The 25,804-nt window shown below is 39.0% G+C and overlaps 1 protein-coding gene across 1 annotated transcript in view; it reads left to right on the top strand.

Moving 5' to 3' along the window:
* Positions 1 to 271: 271 nt before the first annotated feature.
* Positions 272 to 25,804, top strand: part of ADGRD1 (adhesion G protein-coupled receptor D1) — a gene marked incomplete at its 3' end in the record, with an annotated part of 147,604 nt that continues 122,071 nt past the window's right edge. The window contains exons 1-11 of the mRNA XM_084271978.1: positions 272 to 397; positions 494 to 530; positions 4,412 to 4,495; positions 7,687 to 7,782; positions 10,168 to 10,290; positions 15,219 to 15,398; positions 16,240 to 16,494; positions 20,014 to 20,072; positions 20,821 to 20,976; positions 24,132 to 24,191; positions 25,399 to 25,516. Coding sequence (XP_084128104.1) covers positions 329 to 397; positions 494 to 530; positions 4,412 to 4,495; positions 7,687 to 7,782; positions 10,168 to 10,290; positions 15,219 to 15,398; positions 16,240 to 16,494; positions 20,014 to 20,072; positions 20,821 to 20,976; positions 24,132 to 24,191; positions 25,399 to 25,516 — 1,237 coding nt within the window. The 5' untranslated portion in view covers positions 272 to 328. The remainder of the gene's footprint in view (positions 398 to 493; positions 531 to 4,411; positions 4,496 to 7,686; positions 7,783 to 10,167; positions 10,291 to 15,218; positions 15,399 to 16,239; positions 16,495 to 20,013; positions 20,073 to 20,820; positions 20,977 to 24,131; positions 24,192 to 25,398; positions 25,517 to 25,804) is intronic.

Here is a 25,804-nt window from a genome sequence, read left to right as displayed (position 1 = left end):
ATCTTTTTTTCTTTTTTTGGCACAGCTTGTAACAGAAATACTTGACTTCTCTCCACGGAGCTGTACAACTTTGGGGTCTGATGCACACTCCTTTGAGTTTTCCTCCAATCAGGATAATTTATTTGCAGTTAAATGAAGAGATCAAAGTGTGAAGCAAGCAAATACTACTTCAAGGGTCTGCAAGGATATTTTGCCATCACTGGAGGAACAGACTTTTTGAACCTGCATGGAAAAGGTCCCTTTGCTACTTTTTGTATTAAAAGGGAAACTTATGATTGAAATCCTACTGGAATTTGATCTCAGTTGCACTTTTAACCTTAAATAGACCATGGAGAATTTATTATCTCTGCTCTGTTGTCGTTATTCTTTGCTGCTTTTATTTCAGTACAAACATCAGGTAATGTTCTGCATATGGTTGGTATTGAGATCTATCTGGATTCCTCTTAGCAAGTTTTGCCACACTGTGTCTCACTGTGAAATGTTTTATGTGCAGGTGTATGGAAACTATTCCCAGCTACCCAAACACCCAGGTAAGGAACATTCTATTTCTGTTTTTGACAGAGTGCTTTAATATTTATTTGCTTTTTTGTTAGAATATTTCATTTCCTTAGGTAGCTCCAACCAACCAGCAATCCTACACTTGAATGTCAGCTCTGTATTAAAAATGTAATAAAGTGTCACGGTCCCAGGCTTTTTAAATTCAGCAACCTACCTACTAAATATTCCACACAGAAATGTATTTGAAGAAAATGGCTTGTATTTGATAGGTAGAAAAAGCCTATACATGCTGTTTGCTGCTTATTACTTCTTTTTTTGAGCACACTTTTCTGAGTCAGACCTCTCCACAGGCTGTTTTCTTTTTCTCTCTCATTGTCTTTAGTGTTCAGCGTTTTCAATTCAATGGCTCTCAGTTAAATATGCCAGCTTTTATAGTTTGCAGTACTTTGGCATGGCTTCAAGTCGTCTACCCTCCTCCCAGCTTTCATGCTGAAGTTTATATCAGTTATAGGGGATATTAAGGATCTCTCATCTGTTTTCAATGTAGAGAAAAACTTCCTCAAAGCTTATTTGGGGTCTGTGTGTGTAACTGCACAATCCTGCTATTAATATAAATAGTTTAACCACAAGCCTCATGGTGGTGTACAAGTACAATTTTCCTGCTGTACCAAGTCATGTATTGCTTTGTGCTTTTCAGTTTTAACCATATGCAATTATTTTCAGCCTAAAACCCAGAGCAGTGTGGGAAAGCCATGTTTGCTGCTATTGCAGGACTTTCAGCCCGATTAGATTTGGTTTTTTAGTTCAATTTTCACTCAAAACTAAAGAAATACAGCCTAATTTCTTGTGCATGAGGATCCATAGCTTCTAGCTGATGGAATAATAGGGGGGGAAAAGCCTCCAGCAATAAGGGGGCAAGTTACAGAAGGTTTATTTTGCAGAACAGTGAGTGTTGGGAAGGGTCACTGCGAGTGATGCTCTCTGGATCTGAACTAAGCTGGAAACAAACCCTGAGGTTTTGCTCTAAATACAGGATAGTGACGTACTGAAAGGACACTGCAAGTGTGCCTTGAGTTCAAGGCAACAGGTATTTGTTCCGTTTGTGGAAGTGGGGTAACTGCATGGCTTTATGTAGTTCAGAGCTGGGAAAGCCACTGCTGTGCAATGTGGTTCCAGGCAATTCACTTTCTTATAGATCTATTTCCCTCCCATTTTCTTCTTACTTTTTTTGCAGCTGTTAAATGTAGATGTTATGGGACTGATGCCCACTGTGGCAATGCCTTTGTACTGCTGCTACTAAGATACTTGTGCCACGTTGTGCCACAATTTTTTTGGCATAAAATACAATTTTCTCCTGTTATATTTTTCATTTTTCTAGTTTTGTCTCTCTCCCACCCCCTTTCCCACCATATCTCAACTTTAATATTTTTTTTTTCTTCCTTAATACAAAAGGGAGGTGTTAATAGGAGCAAAAGATATTTGCAAATTAGCACACTGCAAAATGGAATTGGTAGTTTGATGAAAGTGGGATGGAGGTGCATTAGCATATGTGGATCCTCTTGATAGCATAGAAATTTATAAGTTTAATTTCTTTTTGCAGCAGCCAGGATATGTTCTTTGAAGATAAAACCAGGCACATACCCAGCTTTAGTTTATGTAAATGCAAAAAATCTTGTGCTTATATTCCATTACCTAAGTGCACTTTGCCATCCTCAGCTTGGGTTGCCTGGAATTTTCAGATTGGGTTTTGTGTGCTTGGTCTGTGTCAACAGCATCTTCGTCCTTTTGTTAGGTGTTGTGCCTTCCTCTGTATCTTCCAAATATTCAAAGGAAACATGTAGCCATACAATTTAATCCATTTCTCTAAAGGCACCCCCATCTTATTTATTACTCTCTGTGGGAAAACGTCTATGACAACTGGCAATGTTTCTACTTAGGTAGGCTAATAATAGATCCAGGTCAATTATGAATAATTTGTTAGAGATCTTTAGCTGAGTTTGGAAACAAGTCTGAGTCGTTCTTGCGTCCTCACAAGATGCAGAGCTTCTCTTAGTTCTCTGCTTTCAGATCTACAATTGCTTGTTGTGATGTTTAGCAATTTTATCAGCTTCATGCTGTTGTTAAAAAGAATAAATGATAGGATCCTCTCTGTGCCACAGCTCAAACTATACTGTGAGAACATCAAACTGATCTCCACTGTGTGGCCGAGGCGGTTACAGGAGGCAAATGAAATGTTTGCACCTTCATATCCATGCTAAAGGAACCCTGTTTGCATCCATGACAGTAAAACGATAGATTAATGAATTCAGCAAGCTATTTTCATCTCAAGAGTGAAGAAAAGTGGGGGATAGACTGTAAATGTCGAAGGGCACTGGTTGTGATTGGTTTTAATTTGCACACTAGGTGTGGGGAGCTTTCATAGGGTGTATGACAGTTGAAGTGCTTCCTCAGAAACTTCTCTCTATCAGTTTTGCACCTCAGGTTCTTGAAAGATTGCTTGGGAATGAAAAATGATCGTAGGGCAAAGAGCTCTACAGATACAGCATAGCATAAATACTCACTCTCTCTGTACCAGTTGTCTGTTGTGTTGTTTTCCCACCTCTCAAAGAAAACATGAACTCAAGCTAGTAGGACAATATGCCACGATGGTGAACAAAACACATTCTCATTTGCATTCCCTGTAAAATTTCTGTATAACTGTATCAACCTTGTAAAAATTTATTTCAGCACAGCTGGTTGAAATGAATTATTTGGAAAAGAAAGGTTTCTTGCAGCTAACAAGATGATGAGAAATTAAAATGAATGTTTTTTATGCATTATTAATACTTTACCCATAAAATAGAATTCTTTTCCACAAAAAATGTGACTGTTTTGGACAGTCTGGTCAGGTTTGAGTGATCACATCTAGAATCTGTTCAAACTCATCAATTAGACTCTGCTGATGGAAACCAGGAGGTGTTTTGCTTTTGTCAGCTTGTGTACCTGTTGCTAATGAGGACATTCAAGAAGACAAAATGTTCTTGTCAGCCACAAGGAACTGTTCTGGTTTTGGTGCCGTGGAGAAGGTTCTGAAGGAATAGGTAAAATGCCATATGGAGAGCAGTGAACTCTTTTCCATGTGTTACTTAGTATTCAGGAGCCCTTTCACTTGAGGAATATCAAATTCCTTCTGTTATACTAAGTTTTGCTATATGACTCTGTTATGATGAGGGTAATCTGGAGGCATCAGGAAGACTAGAGTCTCCTGTAACAACTGTACGGGTAGCTGTGTCCTCAACCGTGTTGCAAGTTGTCCACCGCTGAGTGCTGCTTCTCAATACATCACTGTCTTTCCATAGAAGACTAAAAGTGCAAAAACTCTTGGGTTAATATAACCTGAAGGTGGTTTTACAGTGGGGTTTGGAGTGAGCGTAAATTCCTAGGAACTCTCCAGCTACTCCCTTGAACTGCTGAGAGGAAACAGGAGTAGAGGTAGTATGGAGGCTGAATGCTTCCCTCATGCGTTGCCTTGCCAGTGTTTTGTATTATCCCTGTTTGCTTTTAGTGCCTGGGTGAAATCATGAAATTATTCTTGAGTGACTCCTCCACTGTTACTTAAAAGAATGTTGCCTCATACACCCGTAGAGATTTAGTCAGAGATTGATGCACATACGAAGTACAATTAAAATAAAATTAAATTAAAATCAGTTGAGCTTTAAAAATAGGTTTTCTGCAGTGGCCAATCAGATATTTGGCTTTTATCTGCTCTGCTACCTTGATTTATGATCTCAATTATGTGCCATACTTGATTTACATAAAATATCTTGTTTTACTTAACCTGTTGACCTCTGGTTTTGTTCTTTTCTGTGGAGACTTGTTACACTCCTTGTTGGTCCTTACTTCAATAACTTTTTAATCTGTGTTTTCTTGAAAGGGTTCAAAGTTCTTGCATCAGCTTCACATTACTGGCCACTGGAAGATGTGGATGGAATTCATGAGTTCCGGGATACAAATGGAGGTACACAAAGGATTTGTTGACAATGGCAATAACATAAGAACTTGTGGCAGTCTAAGTAGAAAGGGAATAGGAGAAATGGAAGGGGTTACATTTGTACCACAGCAGTGGAATTCCTTTTTTCCAGTTAATGTTCTGCAGCACTCCAATGTCCAAATGGTATTGTATTTGTGAACTGATTTTTATAGACTATCCTCCGATGCTTTATGGGCTGTCTATGCATTGTTAAGGTTATAAAGAGAAAAGGTTTATGATCCAGAGAGTCATTGAAATCACTTTGTTATTAGCTGGTTTGGTACATGCATAACATGAACTAATATATTCAGTGACTGAGATCTTTGATTATGCCATCAGTGAAGGTGCTTGCTTCTTTCTGCTTTCTGGAAGGAGATAAATGCCCACAATCTTCAGGGGCTTTTCAAAATTGTACATAATATCCATAGAAAAGAACTATAAACCCTTACATGATTAGTTCCTACTCTGTTGTTTCATTTTTTGGATATTTCCTTAAAAGCAGGACTGCATCATTATTTCAAACATTTTTCCAATCAGGCAAAACCAACAGGTTTGATAAGGCAAAACTCTCACTGATTTGAAAAAGTCAGGAGGATCCCAGAGGGAATGATATTAAAAGGCAGTCTGGTTGGATTCAGCAGTTTTCTTATTCTGTTGTTTTGCTTCAGAACCAAAAAGGGTGATGGGGCTTCCTGGGGATGTGCTGGTGATGTGATTAATGGAGCTTTGACTCAAGCCCTGCTTGCTGCATCGTGGGCATGCAGGGGAAACTTGCAGCTGTACTCTGCCTCCTGAGATTCAAAGGTCCCTTAGTAATTTTCACAAGTTGCTTTCTCTCTCCTGCTATTTCAGCCAGTTCCAAGGTGGGTGGGTGTAGGTTCCTCACTTGTTCTCACACTATAGTCGATGACCTTGGCAGTTGAGCTGAGCTGCTTTGTGCTAGTGCAAAGGGTAGCTGCTGTGCTACTGCTGATGACTGTAATATCTTTACCCAGAAAGATCACTGCAGAAGATTAAATCAGCAGGTAGAGACCTTTACAACCTTCCATGAAAAATGTTACCAAAGGGCCAAGCTATTGCTATTTATTACACAAAAATGGCAACATCAATCTCTATTCCAAAGTGGGAAAAAGATCCTTAAGTATCTAAAACCTTTTATTCTGGAGGTGTTTAAGTATTGTAAGCTTAAACTTTGACCCATCTGTCCACAAATTTTCTTAAAAAATGAAATCAGCTGACCAGAAATAATGATGGCAATGTTCTGCTCTCGTTAGAGTCTGATGGCAGCATTCCCATTGACTTCAATAGAATCATTATTTGGCTTGCAAAAGTTACCATAGGAGTTCTCTAACACTGTGTTGAAGTGAATTTCTGATACTGGACTTCATGGAGCTTCAGCACTTCATATCTAACATTTTTTGGCACTGATGTTACATAGATGTTGTTCTGAAAGTGCTTGAAAGCGATATATACAATACAGTTCTTGCTAAGACGGCTGTTGATGTTAGATTGTTTTTCAAATTCTGTTAAATCACATTATTTCAGTGCAATTGAGAAATGTTTTCAGTTGTATCTTGGAAGAGATAAAGCAGAATATATAAAGTTCCTGATCCTACAAACCTTTACTTACAAGAATAGGGCTGGCTCACATGAGCAATCTCCTTTCACTCCTATTATGACATTGTGTTAAATAACTTTATGAATCAGCCAGCTGCATGACTTTGCTGAGAAAAGTTTGGAGGACTTTGTCTCCCTATTATTTGCTGAGGATGCTGGTAGCCAAAAGTCTTTTCCTCTGCAGTGCAGCTCTGGCAATGTTGATTTTTTTTCCTTAACATTGGAGGGGATAGTTGAAATTCTTCTCAGTTGCTTATATTTAGTGTCTTATAATACACAGATAGTATTTCAACTGCCTCAAGCAGAAATTTTGTGTATCTATCTGATATTTGAATTGGATATACCAGAAGATTTTTTTCTTTATTGCTGTAATCTAATGCAGGTGACAATTTGCTTGTTTTTGATACAACTCTGATTACACAACTCTTCTGTTTATTGCTAGTCTGTCTTGTTTTTCCACTCATCATATCATGCAGTTATTTTCATTCCATGTTTCTCCTCTTATAATCCTTGAAGCATCATAATCTGTCCATCATGTTAATCCATTTTATTTGTTGAATTCATTGTGTGTGAAACCAGATTTATATCTCTCAATGCGTTTGTGCTGTGAGAGGGACTGTCAGCCAATTAATTTGTTGGTTATCTCAGCAGTCGAAGCAATTGAAAGGAAACCAGGAACTTGGTAGAGTAGATCAGAAAGATGTGGCTGCGTTCAGGTTTTTACTCTGACCCTTTGTTTTTCATGCTTTTTTCTCCTGAGCTTTTTGTGTGCAAATCTCTTGGTTTTGTTTTTTTTTTTCTTTTGAACAGAGTTTTTGCCTTTTCCTTCTGTAAGCTCAGTTGATCTGCATCCCAAATCAGTGTGTCTCTATTGACTTTTGTGGGCTTTCCATCAAGCTCCATTTGCCTGCCCAGGGTAAATAATTAGTGTACAAAATACTTGTAAATGATCAAAATAGATTTATTTTTTTTTAAATTGTGATATATAAAGAAGCTAGTAATTTTGCTTATGGAATTTCTTGTATTTTAATACATGCCAATTGCCTCTTCTCTGTTCAGTGAGTACAGCTGAGGAGAGGCTGGCACTATTTTTATACTTTCCACACGGTGCTTGTACATCTGATGAGGTCCTTGAGCTCTCTGCTCTCCAGACTGAGCAGTCCCAGCACTCTCAGCCTTTCAATGGGCTTGCTTTTTTTTTGCACTGGGATGCCCAGAACTGGACTTGGGACTGGAATTGTCCACATCAGAGTTCCTTACCAGCATGATTTCAAAGCCCTTCATCTCCAGTTGCATTTTTATAGGGTTTTTTTAATCTTCAATTACTCTAAGGAAAAATACTTTTAATAATATCATATTTACTTAATCTTTGTAATTAAAGAATGTGATGTTTACATGCGTACAAGTCCTTGGGAGAAGTGGTTGTATGATCATTTTCAAGGCCACTGACCAACATCTGTGACTTGTACTATGTTGAGAGATATGAACTGGTCAATTCATTACTGATTGTGTTTATTCATTGTTTTGCTTATTTGCTTATTTTCTTTTGTTGTTCCACCCAGCTCTAAGAATCCACAACTTCACTGTGCTTCCTTCCCATAACTCTACCTTTGTATATACCAATGACTCTGCCTACTCTAACTTCTCTGCAACTGTAGGTGAGGATTTTACATATTTTTTGTTCTGCATTTGTCAAGCTTGGATGGTTCTTGTAACATTGGATTCAAAGTTAACACTGAGTTTTGGTTCAAAGGTCTATTTGTGCTTATATTGGCATCCATTATTGAAAAATCACTCCTGCAGTGTTACCTGAATTACTCTGAACTACAAGGGAGAGGAATCTCCCCATGCTAAGCAGCTCAGAGAGGATGGGCCTCAGCAGTCTTCCAAAACCTAAAATAATTGTATTAAACTTAAAAGGAACAGAGATTACATTTCAGAGGATCACGTAAGAAAAGATAGGTTGACTTCTCCCCCTGTCCCAATCTTTCAAGGTTAAAAGAAAAACATTTAATAGGAATTTTTAAAAGACAAATGCAAACAAATTTCCAAAGCATGGAAGTCAGATCTTGTCAGTAATGACATATTTGATTAACTTTTTTTAAAAGGCAAGCAAAAGTCTGCATATATGTCCTTTTAATTACATATCTATATATACACTTTACATCAATAGGCCAGGCAATAAAAGGAAGAATGGAAAATGAAAAGTCTCAGTCAGAAACCTGGCACATTGGAAACTAGTTATATCTACACTAGCATAAGCTTGCAAGTGATTTAAGTCACAAAGCTTTATACTTGTGTAGGTGCAATTGAAATATGACCTCTTGTCCGCTTCACAATTGGCTATTAATTCTTCTAGTTGTTTGAAAATCTGACTTAAGGAGAGGGATGGAAATGATTGAACTGCCATATGGGCTGCTCAGATACTGGGAGGTTTATGTTAGAATCCTAAAGCCACTAGTTTTCTACTCTCTAACAGTAAAAGTATGCTGGCAAATGTGAACTCTGTTAATAATGAACTTCAGCCCTCACTTATCTGCTTTATAGACTATTTGCATAGTTCTCACATAATAAGATATATTAAATATCAACATCAAAAAGAGTGACATGAATGGCAAAGGAAATGGTTTTGACACAGGGATGCATTACCTGATGGGCTTTATTCTGCTTAATTTAGAGAGAAGTGACTCGAGAAGAACTCAGAAATCTTTGCTTCCTATTGAGTTGTCTATCATTGTAGATAGACAATGACAACTACAGAGAGAAGTCCCTTAGATCCCACCCCTCCTGTGTGTTAGACGATTTTTGTGCCTTCCTCGTTTCCTTTGTGATCTCATTAGATTCTTAAATATGCAAGAGCAGCTAGCTGGTAATTTCTGCAACAGAGAACAGGGAAAGGTTGTATTGTATTCTCATTGCTGCTTCCTCCCTTGGAGCAACTCTTCCCCTAACACTTTCAGAAGAAATTATGGAGAAAGGGTCTTAAAACCAACGTTGTGGATCTTCACAATCCTTGCAGAAATGCCATCATAAACAACAGTATTAATATGAAATCCCAAACTGAATATTTACCTTCTGCCTGCTCAGGAAGAGATGACAGAGCATTCTGTGTTCTGCTGAACACAGGCTTTTACCACAGAATATTTTGATTGTGATTTCCTATTGTCTTCATTGCTAAGATTAGTCTTGGGACAAACAACATGAGTTTATATCATCATCCATCAGCTGGACTCTCACACCTTAGTGAGGTTTCCTATAGTAAAAAAAACCATGCCTTGTTTTTTGGTGTTCAGAAGACTCATGTGCTTTAGCTGGTAGGTGATAAATTAACAGTGCTTTCCTTTAGGAGGGAACACAAGAAAATCACAATCAAATCACAAGACAATTACTCATTATCCATGTTAGACAAAGGAATAATTTCCTAATGACAACGATGACATACCATAGGATGTCTGAGAAGGAGATGTATTTCTACCTTTTGAGTATAGCTTGTCAGTATGTTTCATTGAATTATTTTTTTCAAATGCAACGTGGCTTTTGGTCACAAAATTTCACTTTCAAAAAGTGAAAAGAACCCAATTCTGCTTCAATTTTGATAGATTAATGTCAGCCTAACTGTAAGACAGAAATACCTCTGTGATGTGTCAGGTGTTGAGAACTCTGGAAAGCAGAAGATTTATTCAGTTTCCTTTGAAGTAATAAATTTTGGGTATATGGGTTCTGTCAAATAGTCTTGATTAATCAAGAACCTCAGTGATGAGGATGATTTTTAGAAATTTGAAATGAAAGAATTATCTATATGGTCCTTTTAATAAAATCAACCAATGAAACCACCACCCAATCCCAACCAAACAAAAAAATCTCAACACCCACTACCCAACCCCCCCCCAAACAACAAACCAAAACAGCAACAACAAAAACCTAACAAAAACAAAGCTAGAGCTGGGACAAGATTAAAAATATGAGGTATATGAGTCTCTTAAAATCACCAGGAAGTTTCGATTTATATAAAATATTAAACTCTTTTTTTGCTTTTCCTTTAGATATTGTAGAAGGAATGGTGAACAAAGGAATTTATGTCACTGAAAAGAAAGGAGTTACCTTTCTCTTCTTTGGAAACTATAAAAATTCTTGCATTAGTAATCCAGAAGTTTGTGGACCTGAAGGTGAGTAAATTCATTAATTACTATTTGCATTTCTTTTCCTGTCAAATTATGTAATTCAAGATTCATTGTTTCTTTCCTCACTGAAGTGTGTACTCTGATTTTAGCCTGATACTTTTTCTTTATTGACTTTTGCACGTTGATTGCTGAAGAATTAGTCTTTTCTAACTACAATTTAGATTAGAATTAATCACCAACTAATCAGATCAATGATCTACAGTATAATTAATTTAAAAAAAACCCCAGAAATAAGATTACAGTGCCCAAAATCATTTCTGTGACAATAAGATCATTTTGTCCAGGAACTGTAGCTTGCCAAACAAACTGTTCTAAAGGTTTCAGATTTAGGAGACAGTTTTTCTGTGGCCTCTTAGCAGGAGTGACAGGGATATTTTTTAGATTTATCTCTGGAGATGATAAAGTTTTGAAGTCTCTGGTGTCTTGGAATCCACTTGTCCTTATAAGTGCCTAAATATCTTCATTCTCTGTTTCTTCCTTCTCTTCCTGGAGTAGGGTCACAAAATGACAGGTGGAATAGGAATACAGCTTTAATAATATGCTGATTACAGAAGGTGATTAAAACCTCATATAAGCATCAAACCAACCATACAACTATTCACTAGCCCAAAACATTCACTAGAGATGTAACATTCAGGAGAAATGAAAGGATAAGTGGAAAATAGGGGCTTTCTATACATGAACTCCAGCACTCCCTAAGCTCGAGCAGTACTGTTCACATCGAATTTTCTTGGATTTATTGATTTAGGCCATTCTTCAAATGGGTAACATTACTTGAAATAAGATTATTTCTTTTTAAACTGCTATATTAAGTGCTGTGTATTAATTTTCCAAGAACAGAGAAACTCAAAGAGCAGATGGTACATGGCTATTACCTGAGAGTATTACAAAAAGGAATTCAGTCTCCTACTGTAGGCACATTTACTGATCCATGCTGTATGTTTTCCTGCTCTTTTTCATACTACTGGGAAATAAAAGTCATCACTAAGTCATATTGTTTCTGCATCTACAGTATAACATAATAATCAGAATAAATTACTTGTATAGTACCAGAGCACTCCCAGGATCTCCCAAACAAGGGCATTAAAAACATAAACCACTGAAATGTTGAGCAGATGAAATGTGAAGAGAAGTGGCATTTTTGGTCAAAAGAAACAGTTGTGAAAGATGCAAGAGAATCTTCTTAGTGCAGGAGGAGATGAAATAAAACCAACTGGAAAAGCTGCACTATTAGCAGCAATAGCATTTCCTAGAGCTGTGTGCTTGCTGGGTGCCTCACTGGAATTTCTAGTTTTGGCATTTCCTGAACCAAAATGCACATAAGGAGGGTTTAGATCCCCAGTTTTCTTGTGGCTATGGGATGTTCAGCAGCTGTATGTGGTAGTCCAATAGGATACCCAGGCAAAGATGGAGGAAATGGGCACCACAGTGGGTGTGCTGTATGACTTAGTCTTATTAACTTCATCTCTCAGCCTGTGAAGAAGGAATAACAGCACTTCCACGCCTTTCAGGAATATGTAGAAGCACTGGGAAAAGATTGTGAGACACTTGGACAGAGGAATCGCAGTAGTAAGAGGGCTGGATTAACAGAGGGAGCCCTTTGGGTGGTGAAGATGGTGTACAGATACAAGGAAAACTCATGGCTTTTGGAAAGAGGGTTGGAGCAGTGTCTCACCCTGTCACTGGTGTGGCAAAGAAGCTAGAATATGAACTCAGGCTTATCTACTGCTGAAGGTATTTCAACTTGTTTACAGCACACCTCAAATTCCTCAGTTGGGAGTTCACAGCATTCATAGTTTTAAACACATATCCATCAAGAACTGGCAGACTGAGATTGATGATGTTCATATACTGATTTATTTCTAGGAGGCCAATGATAATTGCTTAATATTTCCATGGTGATTATTTTATCCTCTATAAAGCAGTTAGGGGGTGGTGTGTAGATCATGAAAATTGATGGGTGCTGTCATGAGGATAAACAGGAATTTCACTTAGGAAGATACTCCATAGTTGAATTATTTATTGTGCAATGATATAATTTCAAACTTTTCTTCTAAATTAATTTGACAAAAATATATGAAAAATAAAAAGGCTGTGTGCCAGAGGGTAGTGAGGGGGAGTAGTTCTGGTGACTGAATTGAATTGTCTGAGGCTTCTCCATCTTCAATCATACAATTATAAAACATTAAAAAACATCCTATTATTTCAACAAGAAATATACATAATAGTTTGAGGGCTTCATTAACTTGTGCTGGGCTATCTGGTACCAAATTGGCAAAGTTCATACTGTCTGGGTGGCCTGAAGAACTGCTGAGTATAAAATCATGCAGAGAGATATTTGGACTACATGTCAAGAGAGCATAGTCAGCAAGTGATTGTTCCCCTCTATTCAGTGCTCATGAGAGTGTATCTGAAGTATCTTTGTCCCCTGGTACAGAAGAGATGCTGACAGAGCCAGTCTGTGTCCAGCAGAATACTTAAGGGTCAGTATGGCAGGGGAGGCTGAGGCTGAGCATGCTAAGGTCTGGCTTCATCTACCTGATGGGTGGTTTTATATAGAAGGAGATGGAGCTCAACAGTCTTGGAGATGCATAATGAAAATGTGACCAGCAACACAGGCTCCTTGTAGAACAGGAGATGCTTGTTAGAACTAAGGAAAATAGGTTTTGCTGTGTGGGTGACCAAGCACCTGGATGGTTTGCACAGAGGCTTTGCAACCTGCATCTGTGGTAACATGAACATCTCAGCTGAGCACCCAGACCTGGCTCTGAAATTGGCCCTGCTCTCAGCAGCACTTTTGACAAGGTGATCTTTAGACTAGTGTGCTCTGCAGGTCAGAAGGCTGGTGGGATCCTGGGCTCGATCAGCAGAGGGGTGGCAGCAGGGACAGGGAGGGGATTGTCTCTCTTTGCTCTGCCCTCCCCAGCTGGAGTCCTGTGTCCAGAGCTGGGGCCCAACACAAGGAAGATGTGGGACTGTTGGAGAGGGGTCAGAGGAGCCACAAAGATGCTCAGAGGGCTGGAGCAGCTCCCCTACACAGAGAGGCTGAGGGAGCTGGGCTTGTTCAGCCTGGGGAAGAGAAGGGATCTCATTGCAGCCTTCCCATCCCTGAAGGGAGCAGAGAAACAGGAGGGGAATCAGCTTGTTCAAAGGGCAGAGACTGGCAGGACAAGAGGGATGGATTAAAGCGAAAGGAGGGAAGGGTTAGATGAGATATTAGGGGGAAGTTTTTACAGAAAGTGTGGAGAGGGGCTGGAACAGGCTGCCCAGAGAGGGGGTGGGTGCCCCATCCCTGGGGGTGTTCAAGGCCAGGTTGGCTGGGGCCCTGGGCAACCTTGTGTAGCTCTAGGCCTGGAGGTTGGTGGCCCTGCCTGTGGCAGGGGGGTTGGAACTGTATGATCCTTGAGCTCCTTTTCATTCTGTGATCCTATGATCTTCAGGGTTGTTGCCAATTTAATTTGTTATGATTCTTTGCGGCAGAACCTCTTCCACTTCTGCACTTCATGAACTTTTTCTCAACCTGCTCTGAGCTCGGATTTTATTGTTAGCACTTTGTACCATAAATTCTGAGATGAACATTTTTAGGAGCTGTTTAGCCAAGCCAGTTTCTTTGTAATTGCATTTGACTGCAGAACCTCTAGAGCAGAGTCGCTGTGAACTTCTGCAGTGCAAGGGAGGTTTGATTTGCTGCTTCTTTCAGTCAAGCCTTTTGAGGTAACCTTTATTAAAGAAACAACCCATCCTGTGGAAACTGTATTTCTTCACTAATGTGTAATATGAAGAGCTCTTCGATTTTACAGTGTCCTGGTTTTGGCTGTGATACAGTTAATTTTCTTCCTAGTTGTGGGCATAGTGCTGTGTTTTGGGTTTAGGATGAGAACAATGCTGATGCACACTGATACTCTGGTTGTTGCTAGGCAATATTTGCACCAAATGAAAGACTTTTTGGCTTCTCACACCACCCTGTTAGTGAGGGTCTGAGTGTGCACAAGGAGCTGGGAGGGGACATGGCCAGAACAGCTGATCCAAACTGGCTAAAGGGATATTCCATGCCATATGATGTCGTACTCATTATATAGGTTGGTGTTAATCTGGTGGGGAGCTTAGACTGGAGCTCAGGAACTAGCTAGGCATCAGTGGAGTATGGGTTGTGAGCAATTGTGCTGTGCATCACTTGTTTTGTATATTCTTTATTATTATTAATTATTTATTATCTTCCTTTTTTGTCATATTAAACTGCCTTTATCTGGACCCTGCATATGTTTATATCCCTTTCTTTTACATTGCTGCTTTGCTTTCAGCAATTACTGGAGCACTGAAGTGTGAAAACACAGGTAATAACATGCTTAGAAGAATTAAAGTGTAATTAGCAATGGGTGCTACTCAATAAGCATGGGCATGCTGGCAGCCAGTTAGCACATCAGCAGTCAATGCACCATTTCTGGCTCTGCTGGAATTTGGTCAACATCAAAAAGAGATGTAGGTGCTGGCTGAGCATATGGAGATTTGAGGACAACTTGTGTTTTGAAGTCAGAGGAGATTACAGGAGGAAAAAGGGATTATGACAGACAGGTGAGAAAGCTGGAGAGATAAGGCAATGGGAATGGAGGCAGAAACCTGCAAGAAAAAAAGACTTTTGGTGCTTAAAGAACTGGATTTTAATTGATAAAAGCTACTCAGGAATCAACGAGCAATGCTATGTCCTGGATACGTTCCCAATGTTAAACCTAGGAAGAGATATTTATTTGGTTCAAACTGATACCAGTCAACACCTTAACTTAAAAAATGCTGCTCTTGTTTCTGTTAGCAGTTTTGTCTTCAGAAGCATTCCTATGCTCTGTGTTCTGGAGTATTGGGAAATTTTTAATTGCACTTTTTAGAAATCAAAATCTCCTCTCCCTTCCTTTCATCAGGAGTAACGTTTTCCTTTTTCTGGAAGACTCAAGACCAGCAGGCCAAGTTCCTCCCTGCCTATGGTGGACAAGTCATTTCCAGTGGCTTCAAAATCTGTTCAAATGAAGGTGCAGGCTCAGTGGAATTTTACACTCGTGGGAATGCAATGATGAAGTGGAAAGCAAGCTTTAGTCCCCCAGGTAATTTTTATATTTTATTTTAAAAATTCTTTGTTGTATTTTACTTCATTGTTGCAGAGAGATCTAGTGGTATGAGCACAACTTCAGGAAAGAGAAGTGAATATGTGAAAATAGCCACAGAGCTCTCTGTTCAAGAATTCACTTGGGGGGGAGAGAAAAAGTACAAACAAACCAACAGTGATACTGTATCATAGACTATTTGCCATTCAGTAACAACACTCAGCCCCAACTTCCAGTTGTTTCTGAAGTGGAATTGTTATTGACATCAGTGAGAACTCTAGTAATGCCTATGACAGTCACTAGATCCTTTCTTGCCTTAGTTGTAACATAGGGCTTTCTCACCTCACAGAGCTTTATAAATCTGTTACAATCTTATTTTAAGAGAAGAGCTGCTGAATGGGAGGAATAATTTTCTTGTTTGTGGATTTTCCAATCCAAGTGAAAATTATGTTTCCAGCCTCTCAAGTCTACCAGAGAAACTGTGGCAACTTTTTGCTTGTTCTCCTGTTCTTGCAGTCTATGCAGTTCTTCTAAACTAAGTTTTGAGACAGTATTGAAGAGACTTCAGATCTTGGCCAGTACTACTTAGCAAGTGTAATTTATGGAACTGCAGCAGGCCCAAGGAAGAGTTCAGACAAAAGCTAACGGGCATTCTGCCAGAGTATGGGCTTCCCCATGGGTGTAAAGATTAATATACATGACATCAGTGTTCCATAATTCACTCTTAGCACTTCCTATACAGCTCTGTAGCATTGCACAAGTCAGCAGAAACTTACTGAACAGGAAAGACTCTAAATAAAATTGATTTATGGGTTTTGCTGTGACTTTTAATGATTTGCAGGTCCGTATTGGACTCATATTCTCTTCACTTGGAAATCAAGAGAAGGACTGAAAGTCTATGTCAATGGAACTCTGAACACAACTGATCCAGATGGGAAAGTTTTCTATGATTATGGAGACCCCAGTGCAAATCTGCTCACTGGGACAGAGGGGGACCAAACCAAGCGCTATGTGAACGGGGCCTTTGATGAATTCATTATCTGGGAAAGGGCACTCACCCCCCATGAAATTGAGCAGTACTTTACAGCTGCTGTAGGTGAGTATGTGCACTCTTATAATTCATCTGTCCAGATGCTGACTTAAAAATGTTTAGTGCCCAGGTTTTGTGTTTTTTTCACATATTTCAGCTATTAAATGTAATTTTTAGAGGCAGAAAAAGTCAGATGTGGATGGCACCAAAATGTGGCAGTCCAGGTGTCTCTGGAGTCTTTTCATCTTGGGTTCTGGCTCCTTTAAAATGTCATAAAACATTACCAAGACTTGATGTGTCCAGCCATTGTTAGATCCCATAAGAGGAGCAGGAATTAGACTTGAAGCAGAACAGTATTAGGAAACACTGATTCTGGATTTCTGACTTGGGCTCTGGTGGTTGTGTAGCTTTGAGCCAATGATGATAATAGTTATCCCTGTAGTTCCTGAAACAATAAAGACTTACTAACTCACACATGCCTGTGAACTAAAAAAAATTTAGTATAAAAGGCAAAAAATCAGGATTAGAACCAAGACTTAAAAGACTGGTCAGTAAACTCTGTAAGTTTCTCCAGAGATCTTTTATTATAAACGTTTCACTACAAGAAAGGCTATTGGTAGTAAGTGCTTGTGTGTGCATAGCAAGTAGAAAACATCCCTCTCAGGAATAAAGCTGTGGGGCATCTGGAACGTTTGGCTTCACTGGCAGTTTCACTGCTTTCATTTATTCTTACTGGGTAACTGAGAGCTAAAGCAGTTACACCCATAACTCTTGTGCTTTTATAATCCATGGGAACTATTTTCACTAGAGAAACTCTTTGAATAACACCTGATCCATGCCTGGAAATGAGAATGTATGTGTATTTCACTTCCAGGTTTGATTATAGCTATCAAATGCATACAAAATATATTTTCTCAAAAAGAAAATACAAACTGGTTTATATAGAATTGGAGTCACTTAGAAAACGCTCCATCTGGTGTATAATCAAGCAATCTGTTTGCTTTGACACACAAATAATAGCAATTGTGCTCAAGGTGTTTTAGATTAAAAAGGGATTTTTATGGAAGTCTTCATAAATTTTGATGGGGAGAGTATTCATTTGATATAGGAAATAGTTTTAAAGTCTTTAATAAAAGTTTCATTAACTTTATAATGTTCTGGGCATGTTGGGGAGACAAAAAAAAAGAAGTTTTTTGTATTTGGCTGTTTTATCTTTCACAACAATCTAGGGTTGCTATAACACTACCCAACTCAAAGCTCCCATAAATCACATTCTTTGATTTAGTGGAGCTCAACAAGAACGTTATGTTGCTAAACTGAAGAGCAGTAGATTTTCAAATTGACCTGATCCAGCTATATGTGTGCCCTGTTTCACTGACAGAGAAGTATGACTCATATAAATACAGGGAGAATGCTTTCTTTTTTAACTCCTTGAATTCTGCTGAACTCCCAGCATCTTTCCTCTGCAGCCCTCTGCCCCTCTGTCTTCACTCCAACAAGTAATCAAGGCACCGTGGAAAGCTCCTGCCATGAACCCCAATCCTGTTCAGTACTTCAGTTGCTGCTTCTGTCCTCTGTACTTGGGTTTGGAAAGGGCTTTTCTGGGGCTCAAAATATCTGTTTGCAGGGCATTAGTTCTCATAGCAAGTGTTTGAAACACTACAGAAAGACTTGGACCCTTATCTAAATTTTTACTGATTTGTACAGAATTTTGCTGTATCCTACTTCTCAATCCCTTGTGATTTTTAGAAGGCTGTAAAGCAAAATACCTGATTTATACATTGAGATGTTCATGCTGGAGCTTTTGTGAGTTTACTGCAATTTGCATGACATTAGGTGGCTTGGTTATTTTCTTAACCCCCTAGTTCACTGGTCTTTCAGGGTCATCTAGAACTATCAATTTTCTGGGGGAAATAACATTCTAGCCTCTTAATTTAAATTAAAGTTGATGTGCATTTTCAGGGGGTTAGGAATTAAAATGTAAATTTTAATGTATGTGCCAGGTATATGTCTCTGATTTGGTAAGTGTGAGGAATTTCAAGGCTGTATTATATATTATTGCAAAGTACACCAGGGTTTTAGAGCACTTGAGAAATGGAGAACATCGAATTTTTTATGATTTTCTTCTTTGAAGTAATAGACTGATCAATTTTTATAAAATTTCCAGTTTGATGGAGGAAGTTAGAACACGCTCAGTGAGCAATGGATGTTACTAACCAACACAGTTATTCTTGTTTTCTGTTTATTGACCTTGGAGGACTTAGCCCAGCACCAATTCTGTATTCATGTGGTTTGATGTAAGAAACTTTATAGGACAGTGTGGGTTTTTTTTAATAGAATAATCATATTCCTTTCGGATCCATGTGTAAAACATGTCTCATATCTATCTATCTATCTATCTATCTATGCATATATATATACTCACATATATATATATATATCACTGCATATATATATACAGTCACATCTATATATGCAACCACTCTTTGTGCTGAAATATCCTATTTCTGGCTAACGTAAATTCTTCCTAAGATGCAGATTAGAGGAAATGACCAATAAATCCCTCTGCACAGAAAGGAATCAATATGTTATTGAAATGCAGTAACTGGAAGCCATCCAAAATTGAGTTTATTCTTTCTATCTTGACAAATCATTTATGACATGGTAATTTTTGATGAATGTAATACTAGTAGGTGATGCTAATTAGTGTAGCTTGTCTGACTAATAACAACCTCACAGTGGCTTGAAATAAAACCACCTAATAGAGACATTATATCTATAGTCTGCTCAAACTACTAAAGAAAGCTGTGTTTGGACTCCTTGAGCAAAATTAGGCTGGCCCAAAAGCCTTAGTGTGCCACCATTTCTACCAATGCTCTTTCATTTGAGGGTGATGCCTTAGTTTTGCTGCAGACAATGAAAATATTTCCATTGGATTTGAGTATTTCTTACAGTTGGGTTTTTTTTTTGTATGGAAAAATCTTTCTGCACTTGTCTTCATGGGTGTGATTTTTATTTGGCACTAAAGCAATTTAGACTTGAGATATAAGTAAATATTAATATTTGGATATCATAGCTGAGGCTTAAGTCTCATTTTTTCCAGCCTCTTTATGATCCCAGTCCAAGTTTATCACATACAGAAATGCAATTAGTTTAATTAAATTAAATTGTCCGCAGTGACTACAGATTATTGTTTATTTCTGATTGAGAAATAGATATTAAAAAAGATAATTCTGTAGATACTTTACGTGAATGTTGGGGGAAGAGGGAGCAAAGATGGATGCCAGGGTTTGAATGGTACAGTTGTCCTTTTTTATTGAGGTACAACACTTCAGATTTCCTGTTAGCAAGCTAATGTTTAAGTGCTTAAGACTTAGACTTAATTCCAAAGCTCATTTATATGAAGGTGATGGAGTAAGATAGATGAGAAAAGCAGTAAATGAAGTTATTTAAATAGGTCTGTGTAGCCACTCTACTGCAAATAACTGAAATGCACAGAACAGCAGCTGTGTTCCTTAGTTTGAACTGATTCACCCTGCAGTGGGAATATCAGGTTGTTAACATTCATGTCTGTATTTTCCCCAGGTGTGCAAGTTCTGCTGCCTTCAACACTTCCATGGTCTTTGACTACTACAAAACCTGTGGTAGGACAGTACTCATAACTCTCTTCTATAATATCAGAATATATATGTATATATTACAGTTACAGACCCTCTTCTCTTTACAGTTTTCATTAATAGCACTTTCTTAATTCCCCAGTCATAAACATTTTCAGATATGCATAGGGATAATTTTTAGCCACTATGGGAACATGGGAGTGCTATAGAACCCTTAATGTAGGGATAGATAATTTTCTATATTTAAAAACTGGAAAAATGTAGAAACTTCTGGGACATGTCAATGAACTTTGAAGGACATTCAAAATTGCTCTGCTAATTTATCTTTAATTCAAAAAGATACCCACCACAATCATAAAATAAGAGTTTTTATCTATTGTATAAATGGTTAATGAAAAAGATTTGAATAAAGTTAATTTCTTGTATGCAGAATACATACAATCAGCTGTAATCAGCCTACGTGTAATTAGCTGTTGCAATGTGTTTTCTTATCTGCAGTGTCAAAGTTCTATTAGTTCTTCTTGTTTGCAGAGACTTTAAGGAAACCCTGGCAGATAGGGCCTGAATGGCTAATGAAAAGATGAAGCTCTGACTGTATATTTTGTTTATCTTATCTTTCTGTCTCTGGGCTTTCCTTTTCCCTGGGCTTATGTAGCCTCCTGTGTGCAATCACAGCAGTCTGCTCTGTCTCAAGCTCCCATTTAGGCTAAAATGATAATAAAAAAGACTGCTGTTTGGAATAATTTCTGATGAATGTTCTCTCCCTCTCCTGTAGCTCTCTACAAATGCCTATAGTCCCATCATCACTAATCTGACTGAGGAAAGAGGGAACTTCCGCTCCTCCAACACCATGCTGGGCTACCTGGAGAATGTCTCCATCGCCCTGCCCAACAAATCCCTGTCAGAAGATACTGCTCTAAGCCTGACAGAGGTAAGAGTCTTTCAGGCCTATGTCAGATGATGAAGAAATACTGAAAACAGCCTCACAAGTTTTTACAGAGTGCAAAAAATACATACAAAAAAACCACCAGAGGAAAATAGTTCTCAGGGATATTATTTAATGCATAAAATATAAATACTTGGAACTGTGACCACACATCAAAAATAATTATATAGTTGAGGAGGAAACAGAAGGAGGAGAAAATAATTTGTTAATGTGTCTCAGCTGCAAGTGTATCCAATGCAGCATATGTAATTCTGGACAGACCTTCAGCTTTTCTCTGCATGACCCAGCTGATCCAGACTGTAGCCATTTGACATGATGATGTTGTAATCACAGCAGTGACTGCAGCAAAGTCACTGGATTGCAGGGGTCAGAAGGGACCTGCAGGGATCGAGTCCAACCTTCCTGCCCAAGCAGGGTCCCTAGGACAGGGCACACAGGTCGGCGTCCAGACAGGGCTGGAATCTCTCCAGAGAAGGAGACTCCACACCCCCTGGGCAGCCTGTCCCAGGGCTCCCTCACCCTCACTGGGAACAAGTTCTTCCCCACATTGGTGTGGTACTCCCTGTGCTCCAACTTGAGGCCATCACCCCTTGTCCTGTCCCCACAGACACTGAGAAGAGGCTGCCCATGTCCCCCTGTGTCCCACACTTCAGCTATTGATCCCCATTGATCAGATCCCCTCTCAGGCTTCTTCAATCCAGGCTGAACAGTCCCAGCTCACTCAGCCTTTCCTCATGGGGAGGAAATCTTCATAGCCCTCCATTGGACTCTCTCCAGGAGATCCCTGTCTTTGTTATCCCAGGGAGCCCAGAACTGGACATGATACTCCAGGTGGGGCCTGACCAGGGCAGAGCAGAGGGGTGGTGGAGGTAAAATGGAGGCGTGGATGAACTCATAGCAAGCTAACTGTCTTTGTGCCTCTATCAGTCTGGGCCTGATTAACTGCCCCAAGTAAAAAACTTCTTATCTTTGAGATTCACACCACACTAGAGGGTTAAAATGTTATCAGCTGCTGCTGTCTAGCTGGCTTTTTGTTGGCAGTTACTGCTCCTGTAGTAAACAGTGCAAGCTGCACCTCTCTGGCTTCTCTTGTGCAAAGTTGAGCCTCACTGTTGCTGGGCTCTGTGACAGCAGGGGAAGACACCGAGCTCTGTTGAAGGTGGAAGGCTGTGGGAGAGGGCCTGTCTGTGGTGGTGGTGGTGTCCTTACCCTCTGTGAGTTAATAGCTTTGCTTTGCAAGGGGTGCCCGTCACAGCCCAGATTGCTGTGTAGACATACCACAAATCTCCACTGAAACTAGTTCACAGGAAGATCAGGTCTGAAGCTTAACAGAGTAATTTATTTTTGTTTGAGCTAATCCACAAAGGGAAAAACATAAAAGATGACATTTTCTGCAGCCTGAACTGAGGACAAGGGGTCACGTTCTGCTAACATGAAGTTAGCCTTCTGTAAAATGATGGGCATCTAATTCCCTGATTTCAGCAGGCTAGAAAGCTATTATTACAGTAATCAGCTCTGGCCTCACTAGTGATTGTTCCTTTAAGCCTGTGGGTAATACCAGGGTGACAAGGATTATTTACTCAGAAAAAACAATATAAATAAATGCTTCTGAAAAATACATGGGCAGCAATTGATAGTTTGTGTTAAAAGCTTTAGTATTTGCAAACTGTAAAGCTTGGATTTCCTGGATCATAGCTTAATATGCAGCAAAAACCTCTCTGAAAAGCTCTAATATGTTGTTTCCTTTGTTTTGCTGAAGATTTTGTATGGGCTCTAAATTGAAAATGGAACATCAGCCTGTCAGAAATTGTACCTGTTGCCCACGTCACTTCGGTTGCCATTTGGTTGCTCATTCATGCTATCTGATGCTGCTTTGTGTGCCATGAAAGAGCTTTGCAGACAGAAATGTGGGGCATGATTATCTTTAGCAAAGCTATTTTGGGAAGTAAACACAAGAGAGCCCTGATCATACATACAGCCCCTGTCATTTCTCTGATTGATGGTTGGGCTTTGTATTGTTTGCAGCTAATTCCCTGGAAGACAGGGACTGAGTTGCATGCTATTTTCTGTAAAGTTATCTCTGTCCTGATTTGTCAGATGCCTCACAGCACAAGAAAAATTGATTTAAGTGATATGCAATAAGCTCCCTGATTACTGACACACAGTAATAATGCATTGCTCCTGACAAATCTGACTTGTGTTTTTATTATAACGCTGCTGCTCAGTAGCTCCAGCACTCCCAACTTTCCCTCCCTTTCCAGTGCTCTAGCACATCCTTTTTGGAGTCATTCTGGGGTGAATCTATGTCCTGAAAAGAGATACTGACTGAATGCTCTGGGCTCTTTGGGCTGGGTCCCAGGTGTAGGATGAGTTCTGTGCCAGGCAGAATTCCACACTGAATGTTTGAGAGCAGCTGCAAGGTTTGAGCTGCCCTAAATAAGCTCATACAGCAAAGTTCTGATACTGCCCTATGTATTATGGCTTATACAATTATGTATAGGTAAGTCTTGCAGCTTTCTTCCACATTTCTCAGTGGAGTCTTTGTATATTCAGTTCATGCTTTTAAAACACTATGACATTTAAATTTAAGCAGTATTTGTGGAGTTTTTCTTATAATTTTCTCCACTTCTTTCTCCTCCTACTTGTCAGACTCCTTACAGCAAGGATTGTACCGTGCTGAGCGCTAGAACAGTGCCCACCATGGCAAATCTTGACCTCAAAACCAACTTTTAAGTGCAAAATGTAAGCAGATAATAAGTTGTATAAGTGATGGCATCCAGATATTTATTCCATGCTGTTGAAATATGCAGTCATCTGAGACTGAGAGGGGCATTGATGTCATATAAGTTTAGGTAAAAGGGAAGAATAAGTTCACTTCAGTCTTAGTTCCAGGCTTGTCACCTCATAATGATTGCACTATGAGAGTTTCAAAGCAGAGTTACTTTTAATAAATAAACTATTACTTTAAAATGTCACCATACAGCACATGATGAGTGCTAGCAGGTAGAGATCAATCTGTGACTTGAATGAAAATGGGCTTGTCATCTTAAAATAAATCCTAGCTGCGCTCTGCCTTAGATCCTTACAAGGAGATGTAAGTGATTAATAAATAAATAATCTGGGTTTATTTATCCTTTTAGGCATTTTTAAAAGCTATTGAAGACTTTCTGTTATTGCCCAACTGGATTGATGTACCACAGGTAAGACAAATGGGCTTAGATTTGTAGGTTACTTCAGCTGCATAATTTCACATGGATAGTAATGACACTGGTTGCCTCTATTTTTCTTGTTAGGATTTACTTTCTGGCATTATGACTTCTTTATTTCTCATATGCCTCTTCTATATTTGCAGTAAAGATCCACAAACAAAACAATATTGTCATTTTCTTTTATAATGTGTTTTTGAGGGTTCAAGCAAGAGAACTTTAATCTGCTGCAGTTGCCGCATATTTCAGGAAGAATGAAACAATTATAGTTATAAAGTAACAGATATTGTTACTAAAGTACATGTATAATCATCTGTTCAGCCATCCTTTTTAGCACTGAAATTTTATATTTAAAAGTTTATATTTGTTTTCTAGATTGTTTTTTTCAAGGCATGTGTACTGTGTGGTAGTGTTCAGCTGTTTAGTGAAGTGAAGGTTTTAGATTAAACCTAATTTAGGGAAAAGTAATTTGTACCCATGTACTTTCTCTTCTAGTCTGCCTGTTAGAGTGCAGAGCAATACTTGGAGGAGGAACCCAGGGATTTCCTGAGGTTCTTGGTTGAGCACAGATTTCAGAACAGAGAGCTTCTAAACTGAGAGGAGAGGCTAGTGTAAATTAAGGTCTCATTGAAGCCTAAAATCCTTTTAAGACAAAAGGAGGCCTTAGCCTAATATCCTTCATGATTTCTGATACAAATAGATTTCAGAGAAAATATTTTTATTTTCATTGAAACATAAACTCTGAGATATGGATGAAGTTTCAACCTGGAGGATTGTTTTCTAGGGGACATATAAACACTTTGAAAGTAGCTTTATACTGAGGAAAGGCCAAACTGTAGTGTCTCATCCTCTGTTCCTATAAAGATCTGATACCGCTCTGTACATTGTCAAAATCACATGCTCAGTTCTTGTCTGCATTCTGCTGAATCCTGAGTCTATTTGAGTGTCAGATGCTGGTGGGAGCAAAGAGTCATTTAGAGACATTCTATAAAACATAGTGTTTTGTAAGGTCAGGCTCTGGGTGGCATCAATTTGTGCAACACTTTATCCACACTTTATATGTGGGATCTATTGTGGAGCAAGTCACATTTGAGTCTGGGCGGTTGATGAGTCACAGAGGGATTAACATGGCACCTTGGCATTTTGGGCTATGAACTGCAATTTCTTCTGGTGTAGAGCTTTCTCTTTCTTCTTCCCCCAGACTGCTCACATATTTGGCAATTTAATTCAAACCATCGACAGCGTGATGGCTCACATGACACGCAATCTGGATGAAAACTCCCTGCCTTTAACTCTTGAGGGCACATCATCTGTGGCAGGTAGGATTCAGCAGAAATCTTCTCTCTGGACTCTCTCAACGTCCTAAACAGTTCTGTCTGTGTTTGCAGTTGCTCCTTTGTCAATATGAAGGTGGAAATCAAACCAGATTCTTTCCTTTTGAATATAAAACTGTTTTAGTTGTAGAAAAATGACTGTGCAGTTAGTCCAGAGCTCTGACTGTACTTGAACTTCCTTGAGGTTATTTAGGGAAGGGTTTAGAAATACCAATTCTATGAAATGGATCTAGTAATACTATACTATACAGTAGGCAGTTAAAGGGCTTAGAG

This window comes from Gallinula chloropus (assembly GCF_964237585.1).
Source record: "Gallinula chloropus genome assembly, chromosome: 17".
Lineage (NCBI taxonomy): Eukaryota > Metazoa > Chordata > Aves > Gruiformes > Rallidae > Gallinula > Gallinula chloropus.
The sequence above is the reverse complement of the archived record's forward strand: the minus strand, read 5'-3'. Positions and strand labels throughout refer to the sequence as shown.